This window comes from Lontra canadensis, unplaced genomic scaffold (genome assembly GCF_010015895.1).
Source record: "Lontra canadensis isolate GAN:19392208 unplaced genomic scaffold, GSC_riverotter_1.0 scaffold230, whole genome shotgun sequence".
In the NCBI taxonomy this organism is placed as follows: Eukaryota; Metazoa; Chordata; class Mammalia; order Carnivora; family Mustelidae; genus Lontra; species Lontra canadensis.
Window position 1 is genome coordinate 618,993 of NW_022631224.1, and position 25,360 is coordinate 644,352.

General features: G+C 45.1%; 2 protein-coding genes and 1 long non-coding RNA gene across 3 annotated transcripts in view; 1 reads left to right on the forward strand and 2 right to left on the reverse strand.

The window, feature by feature from the left end:
* Window positions 1-4,054, forward strand: part of SDHC (succinate dehydrogenase complex subunit C) — a 32,391-nt gene extending 28,337 nt beyond the window's left edge. The window contains exon 6 of the mRNA XM_032849475.1: window positions 3,212-4,054. Within this exon, the coding sequence (XP_032705366.1) occupies window positions 3,212-3,316 (105 nt within the window). The 3' untranslated portion in view covers window positions 3,317-4,054. The remainder of the gene's footprint in view (window positions 1-3,211) is intronic.
* Window positions 618-25,360, reverse strand: part of LOC116862257 — a 24,856-nt gene continuing 113 nt past the window's right edge. The window contains exons 2-3 of the long non-coding RNA XR_004381615.1: window positions 13,818-13,824; window positions 618-644 (exon numbers count right to left, since the gene is read on the reverse strand). This is a non-coding gene — a long non-coding RNA (uncharacterized LOC116862257). The remainder of the gene's footprint in view (window positions 645-13,817; window positions 13,825-25,360) is intronic.
* Window positions 5,642-8,445, reverse strand: CFAP126 (cilia and flagella associated protein 126). The gene is made up of 5 exons (XM_032849474.1): window positions 8,342-8,445; window positions 7,285-7,347; window positions 6,997-7,077; window positions 6,356-6,532; window positions 5,642-6,044 (listed from the first exon to the last, which is right to left on the reverse strand). The coding sequence occupies exons 1-5, from the start codon at window positions 8,366-8,368 to the stop codon at window positions 5,691-5,693; spliced, it is 702 nt and encodes a 233-aa protein (XP_032705365.1). The 5' UTR covers window positions 8,369-8,445; the 3' UTR covers window positions 5,642-5,690.

Genomic DNA, 25,360 nt, shown 5'->3' on the forward strand with positions numbered 1-25,360 from the left:
GTTGCTGAGAGAGGCCCCTGAAGCCAGGCCGTCCCTCTGACACAGAAGGCAGGCTTACTAGATAATTAATTAATTGGTACCTACCATGTGTCAGGTTCCTTTCTAGACCCTGGGTTTTCAGTTCTGAGCTAGATGGTTGCTCCTTTCAGTCTGTCATTCCTACCAGCCCAGGGTGACAGGTCCAGTTGGACTCAGATTACTAATTTAATTATTAATTCTAATGTTAACTTAGTTACCTTGACTTTGGATTGCGTGAACTGGATTTGGTTTTTGTTGAGCTCATGGAGAGAATGGGGCCAACTCTAACAGAAACTAGGTACCTAGGATCCCAGATTTTAATACTGGGGTTAGGAATCTTTTTATGGCCTGAAAACTGTCCGTGCTGCCTCCTACATGACTTTTCTCCTCTCTCTCTTTTTTAAAAATTTTTGTTACTGTTTCTTAAATTTATTGATTTGAGAGAGAGCGAGAGCGCATGCACATGTACTCAGGACATGTGTGAGCCAGGGAGGAGCGGAGGGAGAGGGCCACGCAGACTGCTGAGCGCGGAGCCCAACATGGGGCTCCATCCCAAGACCCTGAGATTCTTACCCAAGCTGAAACCAAGAGTTGGACACTTAACCCACTGAGCCACCCAGGAGCCCCTCCTTCTCTCTCTCTCTCTCTCTTTTTAAGATTTTATTTATTCATTAGAGCATGCACACACACGAGAGAGAGAGACAGAAAGAGTGGGAAAAGGGAAAGGGGGAGAGGGAGAGGCAGACTCCCCACTGAGCAGGGAGCCCGATGCGGGACTCGATCTGAGGACCCTGGGATCATGACCTGAGCTAAAGGCAGAGACTTAACGAACTGAGGCACCCAGACGCCCCCTCCTTCTCTTTTATAAAGGAATTAAAGCTGAATCATGCCTGCCCCAGGTCAGAGATCAGACCCTCTCCAGCATTTTAAGAGTTCATGTTTTGTGATCTCTCTACCCTTCTTCTTGCTTTGTTTCCCAGGAAGACGGTAAAGATTCCATTTTTTCTTTTTCTTTTCTTTTTTTAAAGATTTCTTATTTATTGATTTGACAGAGAGAGATCACAAGTAGGCAGAGAGGCAGCAGAGAGAGAGGGGGAAGCAGGCTCCCCGTGAGCAGAGAGCCCGATGCAGGGCTTGATCCCAGGACCCTGAGATCATGACCTGAGCCGAAGACTGAGGCTTAACCCACTGAGCCACCCAGGCGCCCCGATTGCATTCTTTCTTATCTTCCACTGCCTTCCTAACCTGAGCCATCTGTCAGATGGGTACTCTTGCCTTAATCAGACCTTTATAATTTCCACATCAGAGTCTAGAGACCAGCACTTTGTGAATTTCAGTCTGGTCCAGTAGTTCAATGCAATCGGAAAAGTGAGAGACTAAATGACCTGTTTAATTAAGTGTATCTATCACCTCTGCCCCGGGGCAGTGTTCAGTTTGATTCACAGTGACTTCACTTCCCTCCGGAGGGGATAGAGAAGGAGAGCATTTCCATTAATGACTTCTTATTCCACAGAACAAATCTCCCTAATGAAAAGCAGCTGATCAGCTTCCTCTGGTCACATCCGGCTCTAGCGGGCTTGCCTGGCCACATATTTGCTTTTGTCTCAGTATGTGGGGAGGGAAAGGGAAGAGGTTTTGTAAAATCTCAGGGCTCAGTCAAGGTTTTTCTGCCCCGGTTCTTCCCCTAATGGTAATCTTTGAGAGAAGTGAGGAGCCTAAAGCCTTTTCTTAAACCCTTAAATCTGCTTTTGTTTTTTCTTGTAGCAAGTACTGGCTCTGGGTGTGGGACAGGACTTGATCTGCGCTCCCTGACGGACAGCCCTACTTGCTCTCAGAGCTTCATGGTTGCCCTCCCAGAAGATCCCGTGGGGAGAGGGGAGTGGAACTGATAGGAGTGGGAAGGGACAGGGCCTCTGGCATTCTAGAGAGTATATCCCCCACTCCCCGGCATCGCCAGCCAGTAGGACTCGGGGTTTTTTTGGTAAAGCACCACGCCTGTATAAGCAAGACAGCTCTATGTGGCATCTGCTTGACTCCTAATCTGATCTAGGTGTGGAGGCTTGATTCTCCACCCGCACCCCCTCCCCGCCCCCACCCCGGGCTCTCTCTGACTTTCTTCTTAAGTACTCCTCATTCGGTTTAACATTCACAGTGTGGGCGTTTGTGTTGCCCTGGGGCAGTCAAGTGTGGGAAGTGTAGCCCCTAAAAATTCTACCTTTGCCCTAGGGGAGCTTTTAGGGACGTGGAGTATAATAGGAGTATAATGCATTAGTATCCCTGTGTGACAGGAGAGGCTCCATCAGTGTTTTTAAAACCCTGGTTTTTGATGGAGTGGGTAGAAAATTGAGTGGGTTGTTGCCAACAAAACCAGAAATTTAGGGGGTCCTGGCTGACTCAGTCGGTGGAGAGCGCAACTTGACCTTGAGGTCAAGGGTTGAAGCCCCACACTGGGCATAGAGCTTACTTTATAAAAACAAACAAACAAAAAAACCACCAGAAATGTAATAGCAGACAGTATATAGAATGCAGCACATGTAGTAATGGTAAATATTGCTTATTCTTTCATGAACTTTTGCTGTGAATACACTGGCAAACAAAATTAAGAAATAGTGTTCTTGATCCCTGTGGGTTTTTTTAGGAATTCCTAGGTCCGTGACTGGACGTTACTTCTCAAAGGCCGGGGCGGGGGTGGGGGTTCTCTGATGGTCTGCATCTAAGAAACCGTGACTCTTCCTACGTTCCTGTCCTCGAGCTTCACCGTGTGTGTTAATCAGTTGTTTCAAAAGCCTCGCAGTAAAATGTCCACTAGATTTATTCAGCATGGAACTTTTCTCCCCCATGCAATACCTTTTCGCATTCTGAGGAAATAGTTTGTGGAGAAACAATTTGGGAAACACTGATTTGGTTTTGTTGTCATGAGGGAACGTTTAACCTCTTTAGTCTGGAAGCTTTTGTATATGCGGCCTGTATTTTGTACCTAGGCCTTTTCTATCACTGGGACAACTGGGTGGTAGGTTCCAGACGTAGGGTTTTGAGAAACATGGGGCCCAGGAGAAGTGCTTTTGCCTAGAACCGTGCCGGGGGAGTTGCCTGTTCTTGAGATGGAACCACTTCTCGGAAAGGAGAATACCCAGGGCCCTGATTGCTGAAATTCTTTCTCCTTTTTTTCCCCCCTCTCTTCTTTTTTGTGCAGGTCTGGGACCTAGGGAAAGGCCTGAAGATTGCCCAGCTGTACCAGTCCGGAGTGGCTGTCTTGGTTCTTACTGTGTTGACCTCTGCAGGGCTGGCCGCCATGTGAAGAGCCAAAGTTCCCAGCATTGTCTTCCCCTAAATGATTCACTGACCTGCCTTCCTGTTTGTCACTCTCATCTCCAGCCAAGACAAAGTTCTCCTGATTTATTTAGACCCTCTGTGCTTGCACATCCCCTTGGAGCTCAGTGGCGGTAGAGTACCTCCTAGAAGCAGAGCAGTGGGAGAGGGTCCAGTTTCCTCCCTTGTTGCTAAAGATGGAATGACTCAAAACTTCCCTTTTCCTGCCCCCAGCTTGCAGCCTACTCTGGGCCTGGAAGCCGTCATTCTCTCTCCATGTTGGGCCTTGATTTGTGCTGACAGCTCCTTCTTCCCAAGACAGTGGAAACAATGCCAGCTCTGTGGCCTCTGCCATGGGGACTGGGAGTGGGGCTTTGGGTGCCACTGCCTGTGGGTTGCTGGCTTAAAGGACAGTTCTGTTCATTGGTCAGAGCCCGGGGTCTTAAGCACCCACACAGTGTGACTGAAAGAAGAGGAGTGGGGGTAGGGGGCAGTCAGCCTGTCCCAGCTCACGGGAGGTAAAGAGGGTCGGTTGACTCTTAAAGCAGGTGCTTTGGGGAAAAGATATATAGCTTTTAATGCAAAAGGAAGGTCCAGAAAATTACAATGAACATATTAAGGGTTATCTTTGCCCCCTGCATTTCTGGAAAAACAAGCCTCTTTTCTAATCCAAATTCATGTGACATCTGTTTCCGAAACTGAATTAAAATACTCATTTTGTCTTTGACTCTCCTTGAAATCTAGAAAACCAAGAGAATGGCGTTTGGGGGAGAGCCAATTTCCTCCCTCTCCCTCTGGTCTCAGGCATTTGCATCCCCCAATCTGACCTTTCTGAGGAGGGAAACAGCTTGTCCTGAGGCTGACCACTGGAACCGTGTTTAGGGACTCGAATGCAAGTAGCCAGAGACGGAAGAGCATGAGAAGCCGCAGAGAGGAAGGAGCGAGAGAGAGGAGGTTAAGCCTGTGGAAGCTTTGCATTATCGCGGCCTCCGGAGTCCCACTGAGAACTGTTCATAAACCTCAGGGGCCAGTTCAGCAAATGGTCCAGTAAGGGAGCCAGAGGACCAGTGGAGGTGGCAGCAAAGGGATGATGAGCGAAGTACGTAGAGTGGGAGAGAACAGAGAGCGGAGATAAGAGAGGAGGGGTCACTGAAGACCTGCCCAAATTCGTAATTTCACGGGAAAACTCACTGCCTTTAAAATCCGTGTGGGCCGGCCGTCTGGGTCTCTGACTCCTTCGGCAGGAGTGTGGTTTGATAGTCTTTGGAAACTCAGGGGTAGCAGACCTATCTTTCTGAGTTGTTGGCCAACCGGTTAGAGCTGCGGGTTGGAGAGGAGGAACAGTGACCGTAATTGGGGGCAGTTGGACAGGAAGATGTCGCTGAAGCGAAGACAGCGGGGACCTCCCGCCCCAGCAGTCTTCCTCCTGGCTCCCAAGTAGTCGTCTGCTTCACGTGATGATCACTTACCCCTTCTTGCTGGAGGAGCCCTGGGAAGCCTTTGTAGCCTTCCTCCAGCTTAAACCCTACGTCTTCTGTAGTTGACCTTGGAGTGGGAGACAAGCGTTCATGAGGGAACACTCTGGCCTTAGAGCTGGGGAGGGTTTGGCAAGGGCATAACACTGAGCAGCCAGCACCAGGAAGACCGCAGAATAGGAGAATGTAAGCAGGTGTTGGAAGCTGGGAAGTGCATAGGGAACATCGTACCTTTTTTGGGTGGCTCCTTACCATGTGTTGGGGTGCTTGGGACTGGGGTACAGTGGTCCTCATGTTTGTTATTCTGCCCTAAATTTCTACTACCATCTTTCTCTGTTTTTTCTTCTCTGACTTCCAGTCACTTCTATAGATCTTTTATCAAACTATGTATATCCTTTTGCTTGAGTTTTACTTCTATAACTCTGTCTAGTTTGTCTTCCCCGTGTGTTCTGTCATCAGATGTGAAGTCGTAGACAACGAGAGTGTCTTCTACTCTGGCTTCCCTTCCCTTTTCTTCCCCTGTCTTCTCCAGACATGCATGTGGGTGTTCTACTAAACAATCATATTTCGGACTTAGAAGTTTTTAGTTGTGCATGCTTAGGATGAAAAATGAGGGGCTGGGGGTAAGAGGCTGGTTCTTTGAGGTTTCTTTTGCTGCAATTTGGACCAACTTCCTCTTGGTCACTTTTGGAGGAGAGCTGACTTAGTCCTTGTAAAAATGTGTTCTGCCTCAAGCCACTGCCATGTTCTTTTCCCTGCTCTATTTCCCCCAACCCGCCTTCTAGTCGTGGGGTACAAGAAGCAGCCATAACAGAAGGAAAAAACATCCAAGTCAGTAATAGATTCAATAGATGATGTTTATTTTCTAAGTTTGCCTTTATTCCCACCCTATAATTTCCCTGTTCTGCGTCCCTCACTGGGGGTCTCGCTTACATCACTCAGACAGGTTTTCTCAGTGTGGTCCCTGGGTGCCTCTGGAGTTCCAGGTTTGCATTTCTGGACTGCAGCTGGATTAGGACCTGCCGGGTGTTCTAGCACACATGGACATCCTGGTGGGCTCTTGAGAGAGTTGGCTGGGCTTTGGGGACCTGGAGTGTGACCCGCAGAGGGGTGTGAGCTTTGGGGTCGGTCTGGGGAATTGAGATTTACATCTGGGGAGCCAGGAATTATGGTCGGACTTGGGGCTTGTTGTACAGTCTTCGTGAGTTTCCCGAGTTTCCTCTGATTGTCTGGATCATGAGGCTGCCGGGCAGAATGGAACAGAGAGTCATGTTTCTGGTCAGGCCTAGGTCATTCCCAGTCCATCTTAGAATTCTCACTGTCTTCCTCCCCATAGGATAGACAAAAGGTCAGATCAGATCATTTTGCACTGTGGGGGAAAATGTCCTTAGCGCCTCTTGTTAAGAATCAGAAGAGTTAGGGACCAGGTAGGAGAAGACTGAGTTGGTTAGAGGTTCCCCCTGCTGGGTGGTGATGGTATAACAAGAGGGATTTTTGAGATTAAAAAGAAATGCAGATAATAGGATTTGAGCTTAGGTGGGAGGAAGAGCTACCTTGCCCAAGATTTCAGGACGCAGCCCATTGGAGGCCTTGAGCAAATCCGGATTTTTCTGTATCCATCTGGTGAGGGAGGCAGCACCAGCAACCGTCCGGGAGGTCAGGGTCACCCGAGCAGGGGGTATCTTCAGAGGCATTTGCCAGGTGCCCATAAAAGATCCCCAAGGGCTTGCCTGAAAGGAAGAAGACGAGGTTCTTCAACAGGATTTTCCCAGGACTGCTGACCTGTTGGCAGGTCTGTTGTCTTCCTTCCCCCCCTTCCCCCCTGGGATGTGTGGTAGTGAAATCAGACTGAAAGCACAGTCTCCCAGTCTCCCCACTCGTCCTTTACCCCCTTTCTCACTTAGGTTACCCAGATTTTTTCACCATATTAACTCTGTTGGCTTAACTTAAGTCTAGCAGAGTACTCACTGTGTTAAGTATCACATGAACGTGTTCGTTCATCAGTTTAAGGCATTCTCTTGTGCTCGATAAACTGGCTGCAAGTTTGGGGACAGTCATGTTGCAATGGGAATTAGATTGAACTTTAATTTCCAGATAGCAGCCATGCTAGACTGTAAACCTCCCATGTTGGCTACTCTGGTTCTGTGCCCCAGTTCTTTACCTTCCTCAGGAGGAACGGGGATCAGTATCTCACCTTGGAGCGGGGCACTGAAGGCAACAGATGACCACGATCATTGGCAATAATCTGAGTGTAGCCTTCATGGGAGGAAATTCTCTGGGGTAGAAGCGAGGAGAGAAGTGCTTGTGAAAATGGAATGGAAAAGAAAGAGAAGGTATCCGAGGGGCTCGAGTTAAGGGCTGGGGGAGGGGAGAGGCTATGGGAATTTAGAGATGGCTAAAGGAATTAGGTGCCAGTGAATTCCAGATGACGTGGTGGAAAGGATCAGCAACTGGCCCTGTGGGGGCTCTACACACGCAATACCTCCTTCGTTGGCTTGGCGGGAGACCAGTTCCGCAGATACTTGGGTGAGAAAGCTTTTTCATACTGTGGAGAGAAAGATGAGAATCTCCGTGAAGCTCAAAGGCCCTGTCCCTGGGAAATGATGACGAGGCCCAGTTCTTTAGAGTTGATGACCAGAGACCTAAACAGCCAAGCTAGGCTTAACTCCTACAGAAGGTGTAAATTTTTGGTCTAAGTGTGTGTTTTTCAACATGGCGCCACTAGCCACATGGGGCTATTGGACACTTGAAATAAGACTAGTCCCGTTAGACCAGGGAGTGCTTTTTAATTTCAGAGAGTTAGTACAAAAAAGAAGAGAATGTAAGCATTGTATTATAACTTTTTAAATATTGACTAAACATTGAAATATTTTAGACTTACCGGGTTAAATATATTATTAAAGTTAATTTTATTTTTTAGTTTTTTTCATATAGTTACTAGAAATTTTTAAATTACATTGGTGACTCGCATTAGCTTTTTATTGGGCAGCCCTGATCTAAACCAAGGATGGGCAAATGTGGTCCATGAGCCCAGTCCATCCTCCTATCTGTCTTGGGTTGACCTGAGAAAGCAAAGAATTGTTTTTATAGATGGATACTTGCAATTGATTTGATTAAAGGGAACAGTAGCTTTGCATCCCAAAGAAGTGTTTTCTCATCCCAAAAGAATTCTATTTTTTCATTTAGTATTACAAAAAATTAGTTAATTTTGTCAAGAATTTAATGGAAAAATGTTTTCTCTTGCTATTTTAAGTACTATATAACATCTCTGATTTTGCCACGTGGCCCTAAAACATTGAAAATATTTATCCTTTGACCCTTTACAGAAAAAACCCTGCCGACCTCTTGTTTAGATCCTACAAACTTAACCCCGAGATGCCTTTTGCTTGTGCATGGGGCCTCTCTACCCTGAGTAGCTAAAGCGGTGAAAAATACCATCTCACCCCACTTTCAGTTACTCATTCAATAATCAGAAAGAATCCTCTGGGAGGGTCAGTCCAAAGGCAAAATTAAACATTAGAGATGGAAAAAGAACTTACCTGGTTGGCACTGTAGTTAGTGGCCATGATCCTGCCACTTTTTGCTGTTTACCCTTGTTGCCTGGCAACGGCGGAAGGCGGACCTTTCAGGACTGCGGGCCCTTCTACTTGGTATTCACTTTCTTGGATGACACTGCCCCAAACTCTCCCTGGAAATTCAGGTTTGGTTTCATTTTAGAACGTCCAGAGGCAAAGTGTGGAAAGTGTGGCGTGGAAAGCACCAGATTTGGAGAATTAAGTGGTGGTGCCAGGACACAAAGCTAAAACGGCATTATGGTATCCATTTCCTGGGTTGTCAGAATTAATGAGAAAGTGAAACTGCTGTGTGAGTTGTAAGTCTATAACATGAGATGTGAAGATGAAAGGAAAAAAGTAAGTTGTTCAAAGAAATCATTGACAACGGGCGCCTGGGTGGCTCAGTGGGTTAAGCCTCTGCCTTCTGCTCAGGTCATGATCTCAGGGTTCTGGGATCGAGTCCCGCATCGGGCTTTCTGCTCAGCAGGGAGCCTGCATCCTCCTCTCTCTCTCTGCCTACCTCTCTGCCTACTTGTGATCTCTCTCTGTCAAATAAACAAATAAAATCTTAAAAAAAAAAAAAAAGAAAAAAATCATTGACAACCAAGAGAGCATTCTAGGGGACAGTTGTCAGTCCCTCTCCCTCCCTTTCCCCCTCCAGTCATCCCAACTAACACACCAAGTGTAAGAGCACCCCCCCACCTGGAGAGTTGGAAGTCAAACAGCCCTTGTTCTCTAGGAGGGAAGAGCTGGAGAACATCAGGTCTGGAAAGAGGACTTGTGTGTGTTCCCTGTGGTTCTCAACGTTCTAGAGTCATAACCTTCAGAACCAAGGACTTTGCTCTAGGACATCCACTGTGTCCTCAAAGCCAGTGAGAGTCAAACAACCAGCCTTTCTTTTGGGACTTCTATCTTCAGTTGGTATGCTTTTCCAATAGAGTTGTAAGATTATCTGATGACTACACTCTTTTTCAAAAAAATCAACTAGTTTTTGTTTAATGGAAGAAGTAAAGTATGTGGGGGGAATTTTCCATTTTTACAGCAGGATGTTTAATGCCGAGCAAATCTCCATCTGCCTTCAACTCCCAGTCTCGATCTTCAGAGAGAATTGCTGCTACTCTCATGATAGTAACTACTTTTACTATTCTCTTGTGTCCGAGTGCATTCTAACACCGCTAGTGGCAGGATACCCACATTGTCCTGTGATTGCCCTTTTAAACTGTCTTGGGGATGTCTTTTTCATGACAGTATATTATTCCATTCTAGGCCCCAATGTCGTGTATTTATTTGGTCCCATCTGCGTGACCAGTTAGGTTGTTTTCCAGTCTTTTGTTGTTATAGACATTCTTTTTAAGATTTATTTATTTGAGAGGGAGAAAGAGAGCACATGAGCAAGGGGAGGGGCAGAGGAAGAGAGAGCGGGGAAGCAGACTTCTCACTGAGCGGGGAGCTCATCACCGGGCTTGGTCTCCCGAAACTGCAGTCATGACCTGAGCTGAAACCAGTTTGGACATTTAACCAACGGAGCCATCCAGGTGCCCCTGTTATAGACATTCTTGCAATGAAAAGCTGTATATATATGTATCTCTTTATGAATATATAGATATAGATAGGTATATAATTTTATGAACATGTGATTGATAGGATGCATTTCTAAAAGCGAGTTGCAAAGGCAGATGGCTTGTGCATTTAGAATGTGAGTTGCCAAAGACATTGTGCCAGCTTGTACAAGTTCTGACCATGAGGGCCCAGTCCTCTCTTTCCAACATGACTACTCATGCTTTTATTGTTTTTGTCAACCTGATAAGAATGAATATAGTTGCCATATGCCAGCCACGGTTCTGATTGCTTTTTATGACATTTTCTCATTTGGTTCCTATAACCACCCCAGCCAAGGAAGCTGGGGCATACACAGTAAGGAGTAGAGCCAGGATATAACCCCAAGTATTCTGACTCTAGAGCCCTCAATTTTTGTTTAAGATTTTATTTATTTATTTGACATAGAGAGAGCAGAAGCAGGGGGAGTGGGAGAGGGGGAAACAGGCTCCCCACTGAGCAGGGAGCCTGATGCAGGACTCGATCCCAGGACACTGGAACCATGACCCAGCTTAAGGCAGACGCTCAACCAACTGAGCCACCCAAGCACCCTCAAGCCTTCAATTTTAACCATTATACTATATTGTCTCTTATGTTGGAAGTAAAACATGGTGTAGCATTGTTTTAAATTTGCATTTCCTCAATTTTATGATTTTTTGCACATGTTTATGAGCCTTTTAATTTCTTTTATTTATTTTTTTTCCTAAAAATAACCTTGTGTATCTTTTGCCACTTGCTGTTGGGCTGTTGATCATTTTTACTAATCTGTTTAAAGTCATTATATATTCAGAAATTAGTCCTTTTGTCAAATATGTTGCAAACATTTTCTGCCAGTGTGTCTGTCATTTAATTTGTTTGTAGCCACCTTTTTCCCCCCCACCATGGACATGTTTTTAATATTTATATAGTCAAATTTACTGCTCTTTTTTTTTTTTTTTAAGATTTTATTCATTTGACAGACACAGCGAGATAGAGAATACAAGCCAGAAGAGTGGTAGAGGGAGAAGCAAGCTTCCCTCTGGGCTGGGATCCTGAGGCAGGGCTCGATCCCCGGACACTGGGATCATGACCTGAGCTGAAGGCAGACGCTTAACGGCTGAGCCACCCAGGCGCCCCCAATGCTCTTTCTTTCTATGCTTCTGGATCTTATGCTTTAAATAGCTTTTTGTGAATTCCAGTGTTTAAAAAGATAATTTTCGCATAGTTGTTTTTATTTTTAAATTTTTGTTCCTCCTAGAATTTATTTTGGTGACTACACTAAGATCAGGCTCCAGATGCCTGACGGTTTGTCTCGGCATCATGCATGGAAAAAACTGTCTTCTCCCCTCTGATTTGAAATGCCACCTTTAATGTATTCCTTAATTTACTCAGGTCTGTTTCTGGATCCTCTAACCTATTGTTCTTTGGGGAGAGGTGCCCATTTTAGGTTATCTGTCTTGCTAAAATCCAATTCTGGCTTGGTCCTGTGTGAGTTCTCTAGTTAGAATTTCACAAAGAGTAGGAAATTGTAAACAATGACAGGCAATTTCAAGCTTCTAATAAAATTGTGCGGAAGTTTAGTTTTTCTTCAGATTGACTTGTTGCCTTCAGGCACAGGTGATGGTCTTTCGTTGGACCAGATTTAACTCTTTCAAAGTTGGAAGGCCTCGTAAAGGTCCCATTCACAAAATATGCCTCAAGATACTCTCATTGTTGGCCTGAGTTCTCAGATGCCAGAAATTAGACCTCGGGAAATCTTGTATTTGGATTGTGACCATCTGCATTGAGTTAACAAGTGTACTTTGTTATCTATAGGTAACAGATAAATTGTACCTAATGGAGGGCAACCGCCCATGTGAACTCTGGAGTCAGACTGCCTGGCTTAAATTCTAGCTCTTCTGGAAGTGTGTGACCTTGGACAAGTGACTTATCTTTCTCATCTCAGTTCCTTTAGGGCATGAAGTAGGTGTAGGCTTAGTTTTGAGCGGTAAACTTTTGTGACATTGCCAGGAGGGCACCGAGGCATAGTGAGTGCTCAGTACTTTTGGCATCCCTGCTGGCTCAAGACTGCCCAGTAAAAAGAGGTAGCTATGCAGTTTACCTTAAAAAGAAAAGGGGGAAATTTATTTATAAAGTTATAGGAGATTTATAGCAGAGTCCAAAAGTAAAAAGCATGGTTGGGCCTTACAGGGTATGAGAATGTGAAAGGTAGAACATGTTCAGGAAGAGAGATTTTTTTTCTATCTGTTTTTTACCAGAGTGCTTTATTCTTACTTCTGCGCAAGCCAGCCAGCATCTTCAGGCCAATTGGGCTTGTATCTTTCCTGCAATCGGAGTCTTAACTAATGTAATAGGAGAGAAAAAGAGGGTGGAAAAGAATGCTGGTCAGTTTCAGTGGAGAGAGACCAGAGATGATAAAGATTTCCTGCCTTTGCTTTGAACCAGCGGGTGTTTTTTTAAGAAAATAAGTAATAACTTTCCCACAACCAGTTAGCAGTTTTTGTGTAGTTTTCCAAAGGTTGTGTACCTATACAAGAAATATAAATGATAAATAGAAACATGTATTTTATTAATCGCTGTTACGTTTTACACAACAATGGTAAGTAGGATACCATACTACTTACAATAAGATTAAGAGAGGTATTTCGGGGGCGCCTGGGTGGCTCAGTCAGTGGAGTGTGTGACTCTAGATCTCGGGGTTGTGAATTCGGACCCCATGTTGGGTGTAGAGATTACTTAAAAATGAAATGTTAACAAAAGAAAAATACATTTGGAGTACCATTACACAGTAGCGCATAAAGAGCTCTGTTACAGTTGCACAGGAGCGGCGGGCTGATGTGTTACACTTTATCTAATCAGGGTCCTATTGTTGAACATGCGGTTTTGTTGCTGTTACAATAATGCAGAGATGTGTAACTTTGTACAGGTGTTACTTTGCATCTTTGTGAGCATATTTGAGGGATAAATTTACAGAAATGAAATTATACAGTCAAAGGGTATTGCATTTTCCTTAAGATTTTATTTTTAAGTCATCTCTATACCCAGCGTGGGGCTCGGACTTAATACCCTGAGATCGAGAGTCCCACACTCCACGGGCTGAGCCAGCCTGGCGCCCTGCTGATCTTGATAAATAGTGCCCGGTTGCCTTCCAAAGAGGTTACACCCCCTCCAGCCATGTGTCAGATTTTCTGGCAAATTTTGGAGTCCCGATAGAATTGATTAGATCTCTAAATTGCTTTCATCCCATACTCCTTCCTAGATATTAAAGCTAGAGTAACTTCTCCCTCAAAAATGTGCATTGTTAGGGGTACCTGGGTGACTCAGTGGGTTAAGCCTCTGCCTTTGGCTCCGGTCATGATCTCAGGGTCCTGGGATCAAGGCTGCATCAGGCTCTCTCTCTGCTCAGTGGGGAGCCTGCTTCCTGCCCCCATCCCATGACCTCACCTCTCTCTGCCTCCCTCTCTGCCTACTTGTAATCTCTCCCTCTCTGTCAAATAAATAGGTAAAGATCTTAAAAAAAAATGCATTGTTAGATAAACTACCTTATTGGGCGCTTTCTAACTTATAACATCCAAAAGTCAGCAACATGTACTTTTGATGTATTTTTCTTCCCATGGTAATTTTATTTTATTTGTATTTGTTCCCCATGGTAATTTTTGGAACCAGAAATCATTAGTAAGCCCTCATTAGGAAAATTTTGGGCAGCTCATCTATTACAATTTGACCCTTGAATCATTGTCTCTAGTCACACCATCAGCTCCCCAAGGTTTCTTCCAGATAGTTCCAAGATACCCTGCCTGCTACTTCACTGGGGCAGGTGGGAGGGAGTCTTAGACTAGAACCTAGCTAGTACCTAGTTTCCTGGGCTCACAGGATCTTATCCAACCAAGCTACTGGCTCACCTTCGCACTAGCCATGTCCCATGGCTTCTGTATATTCCCTTAGAGTTCGACACTTGGTACGGCTCTGTGCACAGTAAGCAGGGAAGAGATGGCCAGCTGCAGAGACAGAAACTACTTCAAAACTCCTCTATAGATTACGGATTTCTGATTCTATTTTCTTCCCCTCTTTTGGAAACTATTATATCTCCCCCCACACTCCCTAAAAGAAGAATATTATTGATCAGAACCCTTCCTGAGGAATCCAGAGAACACGCTGTGTACGACCAAAATGACTCGAGAGACATCAATATCTCTCACTAGTGGTAAGAACTAAATTTGTTTCCTTGGCTGTAATGGAAACTGTAGCATATGATAGCTGTGTGCTTGGACAACAAGGAGGGTGGCCAGAAAGTCTGAAAACAGATACTGTTACTTTATCGTGTATTGAAACACGATCTCAAGAAACCACGAATATGTATTCTTTTATGTTCCCAGGTTTCTGGCAGCCCTGAAATCTGGTGCAGCTATCAGTGAGGAGAGTTGAGGCAGAGTTTGTGAGAAGCAGTTACTGTTAGGCACAGAGATAACTAGGACTAGAAGGAGTTTGCCTGCGGTTAGGTGCTAGAGGAGAGCAAGAAGAAGGCCGTTAAGAGAGTCCTAGACTGGGGCACCAGGCGGGCTCAGTGGGTGAGACATTTAACTCTTGTCCTAGGGGTCGTGAGTTCAAGCTTCAAGTTGAGTGTAGAGCCCACTTAAAAAAAAAAAAAAAAAGTTATAGAAAGTGCTCAGCAAGACATTAAAGAGAAAGAGATTCCTAGATTGATTTGATGTTTCTCCATATTAAGGGCACACTGCTGTCACAGTCGCCACTGCTGACACCAGATGTGGGGGGTGGGGTGGTCCACAGCAAGCAGTTCTGCGAGTCTACCTGGGCAGCCTACAATTTAACCCCATCCCGACACAGTCCACCTAGAGAGTGCATCAGGTCCCTGAGGTCAAGGGCTCAGTCCTACAAGACCGTCCCCCTCCAGCCACCCCCAGTTCAGGTGCCAGCTGCCAACTCCCAACTATCACCTGGCCTTCTGCCTGATGGCTGTAAGGGAGGGGTTCTCAAGAGCCCCTCCTTGAGTTTAATTAATTTGCCAGAATGGCTCGCAGAACTCAGGAAAACTCTTCCGCGTCCTGTTTCCCAGCTCATTATTATAAGAGGATATGATTAAGGATACCGTGGGAAGAGAGGCTTCGGGCAGGGGTGTGGGCAGGGGTGTGGAGCTTCCATGTCCTCCCCAGGCACACCCTTCACCCCTGATCTCCACGTACCCACCCATCTGGAAGCCCCCCAAACCCTGCACTATTGAGATTCTTAGGGAGCCCTCCTCACCTAGGCATGGTCAGTCACTAACCCCATTTCCAGCCCCTCCTCCCTCTCTGGAGAATGGGAGGGGGCCGAAAATTCCAGGCTTCTAATCAGGTCTCTTTCTGGTGCCCAGCCCCCAGGTTCCTCCCCAGCAGGAGCAACCCCAGAGTTGCCTCAGAACAAAAGACACTCCTGTTACCCAGGAGATTCCAAGGGATTTAGGAGCTCTGTGTAAGAAACTAGGGTCAGAGACCAAACATCAGAGCAAAAGATCCTCCTAGCGCTCTAATCACTTAAGAAACTAAGAGGGTTTTAGGAGCTCTGCCAGGAACAGGGCTGGAAGGGGCAAAGACCATTATAGATATTTTCTATCTTCTCACGTGGCCACATGGACAATAGCCAAAAAGAGAGAACTTATGTACTGTATAAAAGTTTTAGGATAAAGTTAACCATTAGAACAAAAATACAAACTCCTCCCAAATACCAGAAGCTATGTTAAAAAATGGACATGAGGGGAGAGGAGTAAGCAAATGAAATAGATCATATGGTGAAAGACTTAAATATATAAAAATATAACATAGGGGTGCCTGGGTGGCTCAGTTGGTTAAGCATCTGACTTTGGTTCAGGTCACAATCTCTTGAGGTGCTGGGATCAGCCCCATGTCAGGCTCCTGCTCATTATGGAGTCCGCTTGTCCCTCTCCCTCTGCCCCTACCCTGGGTCATGCTCGCTCTCCCTCTCTCTCTTTCTCTCAAATAAATAAGATCTTTAAGAAAAAAAAAATATATATATATATATACACACATATATATAAAAAACAGGCAGATCAGAGGTCAAACATATTGATCACATCAATAAATTTATTAAGGAGTCTACCATGTGCCTGTTAAAGAAAATGATCTGACAAAGCAAAACCCAGCAGCGTGCCATGCAAATGAAACACCTGAAATGAGGAGACTCGGGAAGGCTAACGATAAATGACTGAAACAAAAATGGACCAGAGGTTTTTGTTGTTGTTTCTGGTTTTTTTAACTGAAGCAGGGACCGCAATTGTCGTTATCCAAGAAAGGAGAATTCGGACTAAAACGTTTAACGAGGTAAACGTCTACTGCAATTTGAAAAAAGAAGAGAGAATTACGTTTAATACAGGAAGAAAGAAAAGCAGACCAGTAACGGGGGACTGTACTAGATCTCTCAGATCTAGAACAATGAAGTGATCACGAAATAGCAAGGGCATAGAAACTCAGATAGCATAATAAACAAGATAGATTTAATGTGTCTTAAACTCTGAAACTTGATAATAGAGAATATGCTTTTTTCCCCCAAATGCATTTTTTTAAAGATTTTATTTATTTGACAGATGGAGATCACAAGTAGGCCGAGAGGCAGGCAGAGAGAGTGGGGCAAGCAGGCTCCCCACTAAGCAGAGAGCCCGATGTGGGGCTCCATCCCAGGACCCTGGGATCATGACATGAGCCAAAGGCAGAGGCTTTAGCCCACTGAGCCACTCAGGCGCCCCCAAATGCATTTTTTAAAAGATTTTATTTATTATTTATTTGAGGGACAGACAGAGATAGTGAGAGAGCACAAGCAGGGAGGAGAGAGACAAACAGCCCGACATGGGACTCGATCTGAGGACCCTGGGATCATGACACAAGCCAAAGACAGACTCTTAACTGACTGAGCCACCCAGGGACCCCCCAAACGCATTTTAAAGCATTCACAACACATTCGCATCTTCGACCTCAAAGAAAATTTCAGTAAATTCCAAGGGAAAAAAATAATAAAACAAACAGTATTCTAGGGCCACAATGTAATATAAGTAGGTATTAAAATACAACAACAAACAAAAAAGACTCTTCTAACAGGAAATGTAAAAAAAAAATGCTGCTAAACCACTCTTGGGTCAAAGGGGAAACGCAACACAAGTTGTAGAATTTTTTTGGAAATAGTAATGATGGGGGCACCTGGGTGGCTCAGTTGGTTAAGCAACTGCCTTCAGCTCAGGTCATGGTTCCAGAGTCCTGGGATTGGGTCCCACATCAGGCTCCCAGCTCCATGGGGAGTCTGCTTCTCCCTCTGACCTCCCCTCTCATGCTCTCTCTCACTCTGTCTCTCTCTCTCTCAAAATAAATAAATAAAAATCTTAAAAAAAAAGTAATGATGGGGGCGCCTGGGTGGCTCAGTTGGTTAAGCGCCTGCCTTGGGCTCAGGCCATGATCCCAGGGTTCTGGGATCAAATCCCACATCGGGCTCCTTGCTTAGCAAGAAGCCTGCTTTTCCCTCCTCTCCCTCTGCCTGCCTCTCTGCCTCCTCGTGCTCTTTCTCTCTGTCTAATAGATAAATAAAATCTTAAAAAAAAAAAACCACAACAAAACTCATTCATTAAAAAAAGAAGGAAAAATAGTAATAATGAAAACCAGAATCTATGAGAAATAGTTAAAATAACTATCAGAAATATTTATGATATCAAATACCTATATAAATTAAAGTAAAAACGAATGAATAAACATTACAACATTGACAGCAGAAGGAAGGAATAAGTAAAAAGAAAGGCAAAGATTAACAGTCTGTAAACAACCACAACAAGAAGTAACACTAAAGTCCCAGACAGTCTGTTTGAAAAAATAAAGTTACCTTCTTAGCTAAACTACTCAGGAAAAGCGGGGGAGGACGCCTGGGTGGCGCAGTCTTTGGGCGGCTCCAGTCATGATCCTGGGGTCCTGGGATCGAGCCCCACTCGAGGGTCCCTGCTCTGCGGGAAGCCTGCTTCTCCCCCATCCCTCCTGCTTGTTTTCCTTCTCTTGCTGTCTCTCTCTGTCAAATAAATCAAGAAAATCTTAAAAAAAAAAAAAAAAAGGTGGGGGAGACAGTACAAATACATGAAATTAGAAATGAAGAGACATAGGAGAGGAAATTTTAAAAATATTCTGTGTAAGTATATTTAAAAATCTACATTATGTGGATAATTTTGTAGAAAAATTTAACACAATTGACCCCTGTGGAGACAAAAAGTCTAAACAGACCACTTAACATAAACAAATTAAACTAGAGTTCCTACAAAACAAAACAGGCTCAGACAGTTTCACTAGGGGATCCTATCAAACTTTACAAAATAAAACCTTCTTAAGTCACTCTAGAGCGTAGAGAAAGAAGGAAAACTCCCAAATTCATGTCATGAAGGGAGTTACGAATTCCCAAACCTGAATTTTGGAACCATGACAAAGATTATAATAAAAAAGAACAAGGTAGGTCATTTCACTTATTGATATCGATGCAAAAATCTTTTTTAAAAAAAGATTTTATTTATTTATTGGACACAGAGAGAGCACAAGCTGGGGGAGACAGAGGGAGAGGGAGAAGCAAGCTCCTTGCTGAACAGGAGCCAGATGCAGGACTTCATCCCAGGACCCTGGGATCATGACCTGAGCCGAAGGCAGCCGCCTAACTGTCTGAGACACCCAGGCGCCTGCAAAAATCTTTTCTAAAAATTTTTATTTATTTAAGTAATATCTACACCTAACATGGGGCTTGATCTCACAACCTCAAGATCAAGAGTCACATACTCTTTGGACAGAGCCCGCCAGGCTCCCCCATGCAAAAATCTTACACAAAACATTAGCAAGCAGAATCCAACAGCATATTAAAAAAATATTCATCGTGACCAAGTGGCCGATAACTCTGTGAATGCAAGAATGGACAGTCAGATTAGGAAATCCGTTAAAATCTATCATATTAATTGAGCCAAAGTGAAACAAAATGTATGATTATCTCCATAGATGCAAACTGACAGGTTTTAATACATAATAACCACCAAAGGCAAAGTGAAAAGACAACTGGGAAATATGTAAAAAAATACAGACAAGGGCGCCTGGGTGGCTCAGTGGATTAAAGCCTCTGCCTTTGGCTCAGGTCATGATCCCAGGGATCCTGGGATCGAGCCCTGCATCGGGCTCTCTGCTTGGCAGGGAGCCTGCTTCCTCCTCTCTCTGCCTGCCTCTCTGCCTACTTGTGATCTCCATCTGTCAAATAAATAAAATCTTTAAAAAAAAATTACAGACAAGATTACTGATAAAAACTAGAAATACAGAAGAAGAAACCCTAATAACCTTATAGAAAACTGGGCTAGAGATATCATCAGGCAAATCTCGGGGGAAGAAAGAAATTGCTATTTACCATATGAAAATGTACCACATTGCTCATAACTTTTAAAAAATGTGCATTAAGACGACAGGGAGATACATAGCTCAGCCTTGGGATGGGCATGCGTCTGAAATGCTGATCGCACACTCTCTTGGCCGGGCTGTGAGGAAACACACTCCCCATACACTGAGTGCGGAAATGCAAACGGGGACAACCTCCACCATAGATGTGGCAGTAGCTAGCTGGCACAACCAGCAATACCTTTTAATTAAGCAATCCTGATGTAAGAAGTGTTTGGGGTTCGAAGCTGACGGCCAAGAAAGAACTCTTGAGGCGTCTTTGGTGCAAAACAGTGGTTTTATTAAAGCACGTAGACAGGACCGGTGGGCAGAAAGAACAGCGCTGGGTCCGTGAGAGTGGCCTATTCTATATTTTCAAGTTGGGAGGGGTTTAAGGAGAGCCCAAGTCTCTAAGGAATTTTGGCCGCAAGGACGTTGAGGGGGTGAGCTATTGTTGGGAAGAGGCCATTTATTACTGTCTAATAAAACACTGGTCATGAGAACCTTCAGATGTGTATTGAGGGGCTTATGCTTGCAGGAGGGTTGCCAATATGTAGCTTGGGGCATAGGGAAAAAGGCGGTTTCCAAAGGAATTTTTATATGTTAAAGAAGACTTATAAGATCCTAGGGAGTCTGGACGATACTAAGCTATGATTGCCTTTGCGCTTAGCAAAGTATTAACATCCAGGCGGCTGTGTTCTTAAAGGATGTCACTCTGCCTGTTTCAAGGTCTTGGCGATGGGCTGCAAGTAGAAAGAAAATTTTTCTTTTGCCTTTGCTCCCACATCAGTCCCACTTCTGGAAATCTATCTCAGAGATACTCCAGCAAAAATAGGAACAGAAGTACGTGCTATTAAACACAGCATTATTTTAAGAGCGGGCACGTCAGTAAGACTATGGTACTTCCACACAATGGAGTATTATGCAATTGCACGGGTGCCTGGCCGGCTCAGTGCACAGAGCACGCGGCTCTTGATCTTGGGGTCTGGAGTTCAAGCCCCACCTTGGGCTTAGAGCTGATTTAAAAAAAAAAAAAAAAAAAGCAATGAGTTAAAGTGCTACCATGGAATGAATGATCGCCGGGAAGTACCTCACGTGAATAGAGCCAGGGGTAGGACAGGTGCCTGCGAATAGTATGTTCCTGTTTGTCAGGCTTCCTGCTCAGTGGGGAGCCCGCTTCTCCCTCTCCCTCCTCCCCTGCTCCTTCTCTGTCTCTGTCTCTCTCCCAAATAAATCCTTAAAATGTTAAAAAAAAAACCCAAAAAGATGGAAAAATAAACAGTATGATTGGGAAGAGGGAAGAATAAGGTGGAAAGGACGGGGTTAGAAGAGAAACTTGGAATATACCATGTTTTGGAGAGTTGATTTTTAAAACTATGTAAATATTTTAAATAATTATAAATTTAAAAGTGAAAGCAATTCCTAAAATTTAAAAAAAAGCCAAATGAATTCTATTATTTTCAAAACAAAGTTTTTGGTTTTGTTTTTTTTTTTAAGAGTTGGTCACAACACAAAACTAGATAAAAGAGTTAATTAACACCACTGCTTCCCCTCGACCTGAAGGCCCATCTTTTCTTTTCTGAGACGAAGTCTCCCTCTAGCGGAGGCTAGTTGTATAACTAGTCCCCGGAACCCTGCACTACAAAGGAAATTTCTGCTCATTGTCTCCCGCCCCCCTTCTCCTTAAATTACGTGAGTACTAGAGACACCAGCGGGAGAATGGTGTAGACGATTCTGCGCAACGGGAGAGCAAAGAGTCAGGGACAGTCATTTTAATTTTTTTATTTTAAAGATTTTATTTTTTTAACAGAGATCACAAGTAGGCAGAGCAGCAGGCTCCCCACTGAGTGGAGAGCCCTATGCGGGGCTGGATCCCAGGACCCTGAGATCCCAGGCAGAGGCTTCACCCATTGAGCCCCCCAGGCGCCCCCAGATTCAAGTTTTAGAAGGAAGTTGGGAGGATGAGGAACAGGACGGACTGAGAGCCTTGAAGACTTGGGGAAGGAACTTGAGCTTCCTGTGGGTGGAGGATTCCCACCGCCCGGGGCAAGAGAGAGGTGACTAACATGCTGATGTCACCCTGTGCCCACAAGGCATTGCCTTCGGGGGAAGCCCTGACGAAGGGGACAAGGGACAGAGAACAGGGGTTCTCAGGACTCAGCTAAGGTGTGATGGGGATGACTTCCAGGCATCCCTCCCATCCCTCGGGACTCTCCCAGAGCCTCGCTGATGTTGGGGTCGGATGCTGCAGTCAGATGTGTGAAAGCTCGGTCTTCCCCGAGACCGGTCCGGGGAAAAGCCCTGGCACAGCGTCTTCCATGCCTGGTGGGGAGGGCCTCAGCCTGGCCCACTCTGGAAGTGGCCTCTGGGGGAAACGATGGGAGGATCCTTGTGTTCTGGCCACTGTAGGTCTCATCTGACCTTAGCTACTGGAAGCCACTCGGTGGAAAACTCCCTCGGCAGGGAAACCTTCCAAGTGGAGAGTCTGCTCACAGCTGGTCCAGCTCTAAGAGTGTATCCATGCTTCCCCCCTGCATCCCTCTGTGGTCTCCCCCTGGGTCAGCAATATCTGGGACCTGCTGATTCTGTGTGAGTCTCCAATCCCCTTTACTGTCTTCAGTAAGAATCAAAAAGAAATGAACACTAAATACAGGCTATCCTAAGTTCATTTACTGGTCCTATGAAATCTTCCTCCCGAATTCCCTCTCTGTCTTGCTCTTGAGCCCAGCGAGCTGGAGAATGCTGTCCAGGAAACTGCGCACTGAAACTCCCGCACCTTTACCTTTCTTTGTCCTGCCTTCACTTCTTCTCTTTAAAAGGTGAATTTCCAGACACACTGAAATTCTGTAGGGAAAACACTGGGCTAACCCGGTGTGGTAACCCTTCCCGGGTATGGACTGCAACCCAGTTCTCAAGGAGTCCATCAACGAGCAAGACAGCTGATGGGCAAAGCATGTCTCTTTCCCCAAACACGTTGCTGAAGGGCAGGCCCCAGGTCATAACGCTTTTCAGACCCTAGTTTTTAATGTAACAAAAAGAACTATGAACCTTATACACTGTAATGTTGTTCAGCCTTAAAAAGGCAGGAAATTCTGGCGTATGCCGCAACATGGATAACCATGAGGGCTTGATGCTCAAAGAAGTAAGCCAGACACAGAAAGACGAGTAGCGAATGATCCCCTTTCTATGAGGACTTAGTCAAAATCGTGGAGACAGGAAGTAGAATGGTGGTGGCGGGGGTGGGCCTAGTTGGCTCAGTCCCTTAAGTGTGCGACTCTTGATTTCTGCTCAGGTCATGATCTCAGGGTCATGAGATCAAACCCTGTGTGGGGCTTGTGTTGGGCGCCCAGCCTGCTTAGAATTCTCACCCCCTCTGCCTGCCCCCTTCTCTGTGGTGGTTGCCCTGCAGTATGAAAGTACTTAATACTGTTGAACTGTGAACTTAAAAAGGGTTCAGATGATAAGTTTTCTGTTATGTGTATTTTGCCACAATAAAAACTTGAAGAAAAACAAGTAGCGTGCACTTCCCCGAGGACTGCCAAGTAGTAGGAGGAAGCCGTCCCGGTGACCAGTGACCGATGCTGGCAGAAGTGGGGAGTGGCCCTGTGCAGGTGGCCGATGCTGGCAGGAGCTTCTGTCCAGAGCTGCCGCCCGCACGCAGACACCCTGAGGTCATCCTTCAGGCCTCGCACCACTCCTGACTTTTACCCTTTCCTTTTCCTTTCGTCAGGAACCAGGCACAGCGTCAGTAATTCCCTAAAAAGTCTGGATCAGGCAACTGCCATCAGTGCCATCATCATTTTTCGAGCCATTAAAATACGCCAATGTTTTAACTTATTTTCCCAACAACCCCGTGTAAAACTGGGGGCTGGGGACAGAGAAATGTCCAGCTTTAGCCCAGAAGGCTGATAAATGGCCTGTGGGGTTCTCATAAGCATCAAATAGGAGCTGGGTGCTAAGTTCTTAAGATTTTTTTTTTTTTTTTTTTGAGAGAGAGAGTGAATGAGAGAGCACGCCTGAGAGCACAAGCAGCAGGGAGCACCGGGCAGAGGGAGTGGGAGACACAGGCTCCCCACTGAGCAGGGAGCCTGACCTGGGGCTCCATCCCCAGACTCTAGGATCATGATCTGAGCCAAAGGCAGCCGCCCAGTTGACTGAGCCCCCAGGTGCCCCTGGGTGCTAAATTCTTACAGGGTCTCACGAGTGCCTGCCTGTACATCTCACCCACAGTCACTACGGAGCTAAATGATAAGCACCAGAGAAATCTTGCAAAAGCGGTTTTACCAGCAGACCTTCGAAGAAACATTCATGATGGAACACGGCCTGCCCATCTCCTCCCCCATGAGCATTAAGCTTGTCATCAACAGCTCAATTCAGCCAAACCTCAGCCCTTTCTGCCCCAGGGGTCCTGTCCCGGGCCTACTTCAGTAGGTTGCAACCCTAAAACATTTTTCTTGACCATCGTGCTTGATGATTTCGCAACAGGATGAGAATAGCATTAGTGCATTTACATAAGAGAAAAGGGAAGCACAGGAGGGTGAAACTGTCTACAGCAGCATAGCTGGGAAGTTGCAAAACCAGCTGTCATGGGCCCAAACCAGCCTGTTCTAAAGATCCAGACTCTGAAATCGAAAGTCTCCTGCCCTCCTTTCATCTGATTGGCTTAATGAGGTGAAAGGGACTTCTTTCCTGTGGGAATTCTCCAGTGTTGAATTTCCTAATGAGCACGGAGACTCTGAGAGTGGGAGAGGGAGAGGACAGGCAGTCCCTCTTCTGCTTACTCGACCTACTGGACTTATTTTTCATGAAGCATCTCAAGGAACTTTCTCAGCTGAAATGTTGCAAAACCTTGCATGTAATATGCAATGTTGCTTTTGTCTTTTTCAACTACTTTAAAAGAGTATATGAATTATTTTCTCCCATTTAGAAAAATTTAAAAAAATGAGATAGTGAGAAACTTAGTAATTTGTCCAAGGCCGTAACCAAAGAATTTTGGAGCTAAAATTAGAATCTAGATCCTCTGGCCATAATTTCAGAGGTGTTTTTTTGTTTGTTTTTTTTTTTATTACAGAAGGAATATATTCTAACTCTAGTAAATCAAACAGAGATGTGCAAAGAAAGCCACACTCAGGGTACTTGGGTGACTCAGTCAGTTGGGCATCCGACTCTTGATTTCAGCTCTGGTCATGCACGATCTTGGGGTCCTGAGACTGAGCCCTGTGTTGGGCTCTGTGCTGAGCGTGAAGCCTGCTTAAGATTCTCTCTTTCCCTCTCCCTCTGCTCCTCCCATCCCCTACTCATGTGCGCATGTGCCCCCTCTCTCTCTAATAATAATAAATTTTTAAAAAGAAGAAAAAAGGCCATACACAGCATGCCAATCTCATTTTCCTTGGGTGAAAAAACCTGTTCTAGTTTGAGTAGATTTGGCTGCAAGTGACAGCAAATCCAAAATAAGAGTGGCTTAAAATATACAGAAGTCGATTCGCCCTTATGTAAAAACCAAGAGGTATGGGGTCCAGGCTTGTTCAGGGTCTGGGGCTCCTTCCAGCTCACTGTCATCCACCTCAAGGGCGGGATCTTCAAGGACTTGAAGATCTAATCTTCAAGTCCAAGATGGCCAAAGTTCCAAAGGGTACAGAGCAGCTATTTTGAGGGAACATCTCTAAAACTGTCACACACAGACATTTCCACTTACATCTCATTGCATCACATGGCCATGCAGAGTTGCAGATATAACAGACCAGGAAATACAGTTTTTTATTCTGAGAGGCTACATGCCCAACTAGAAATTATATTCATGTAGGAGTCGCAGGGGGTGAACTATGTTAGGGAACTGTTGCTGGCACCAAATAATCTCTTGAATTTTTTTCCCTTTAAGTTGATGTATAACATGCCATTCGTTTCAGGAGGACAACATAATGATTCAGTATTTGTATGCTGTGAAATGATCACCACGATGTCTAGTTGACATCATTTTTTTTTTTTTTTT

Excerpts from the sequence above, each read along its gene's own strand:
- CFAP126 (XM_032849474.1), bottom strand. The coding sequence starts at position 8,368 with ATGGCCACTAACTACAGTGCCAACCAG. Across the intron at positions 6,533-6,996 it reads CTTCAGTGCCCCGCTCCAAG|GCAAGCCCTTGGGGATCTTT; the intron begins GTGAGATACTGA and ends TCTTCCTTTCAG. Across the intron at positions 6,045-6,355 it reads GTCCTGAAATCTTGGGCAAG|CCTCATGATCCAGACAATCA; the intron begins GTAGCTCTTCCT and ends TCTGCCCGGCAG.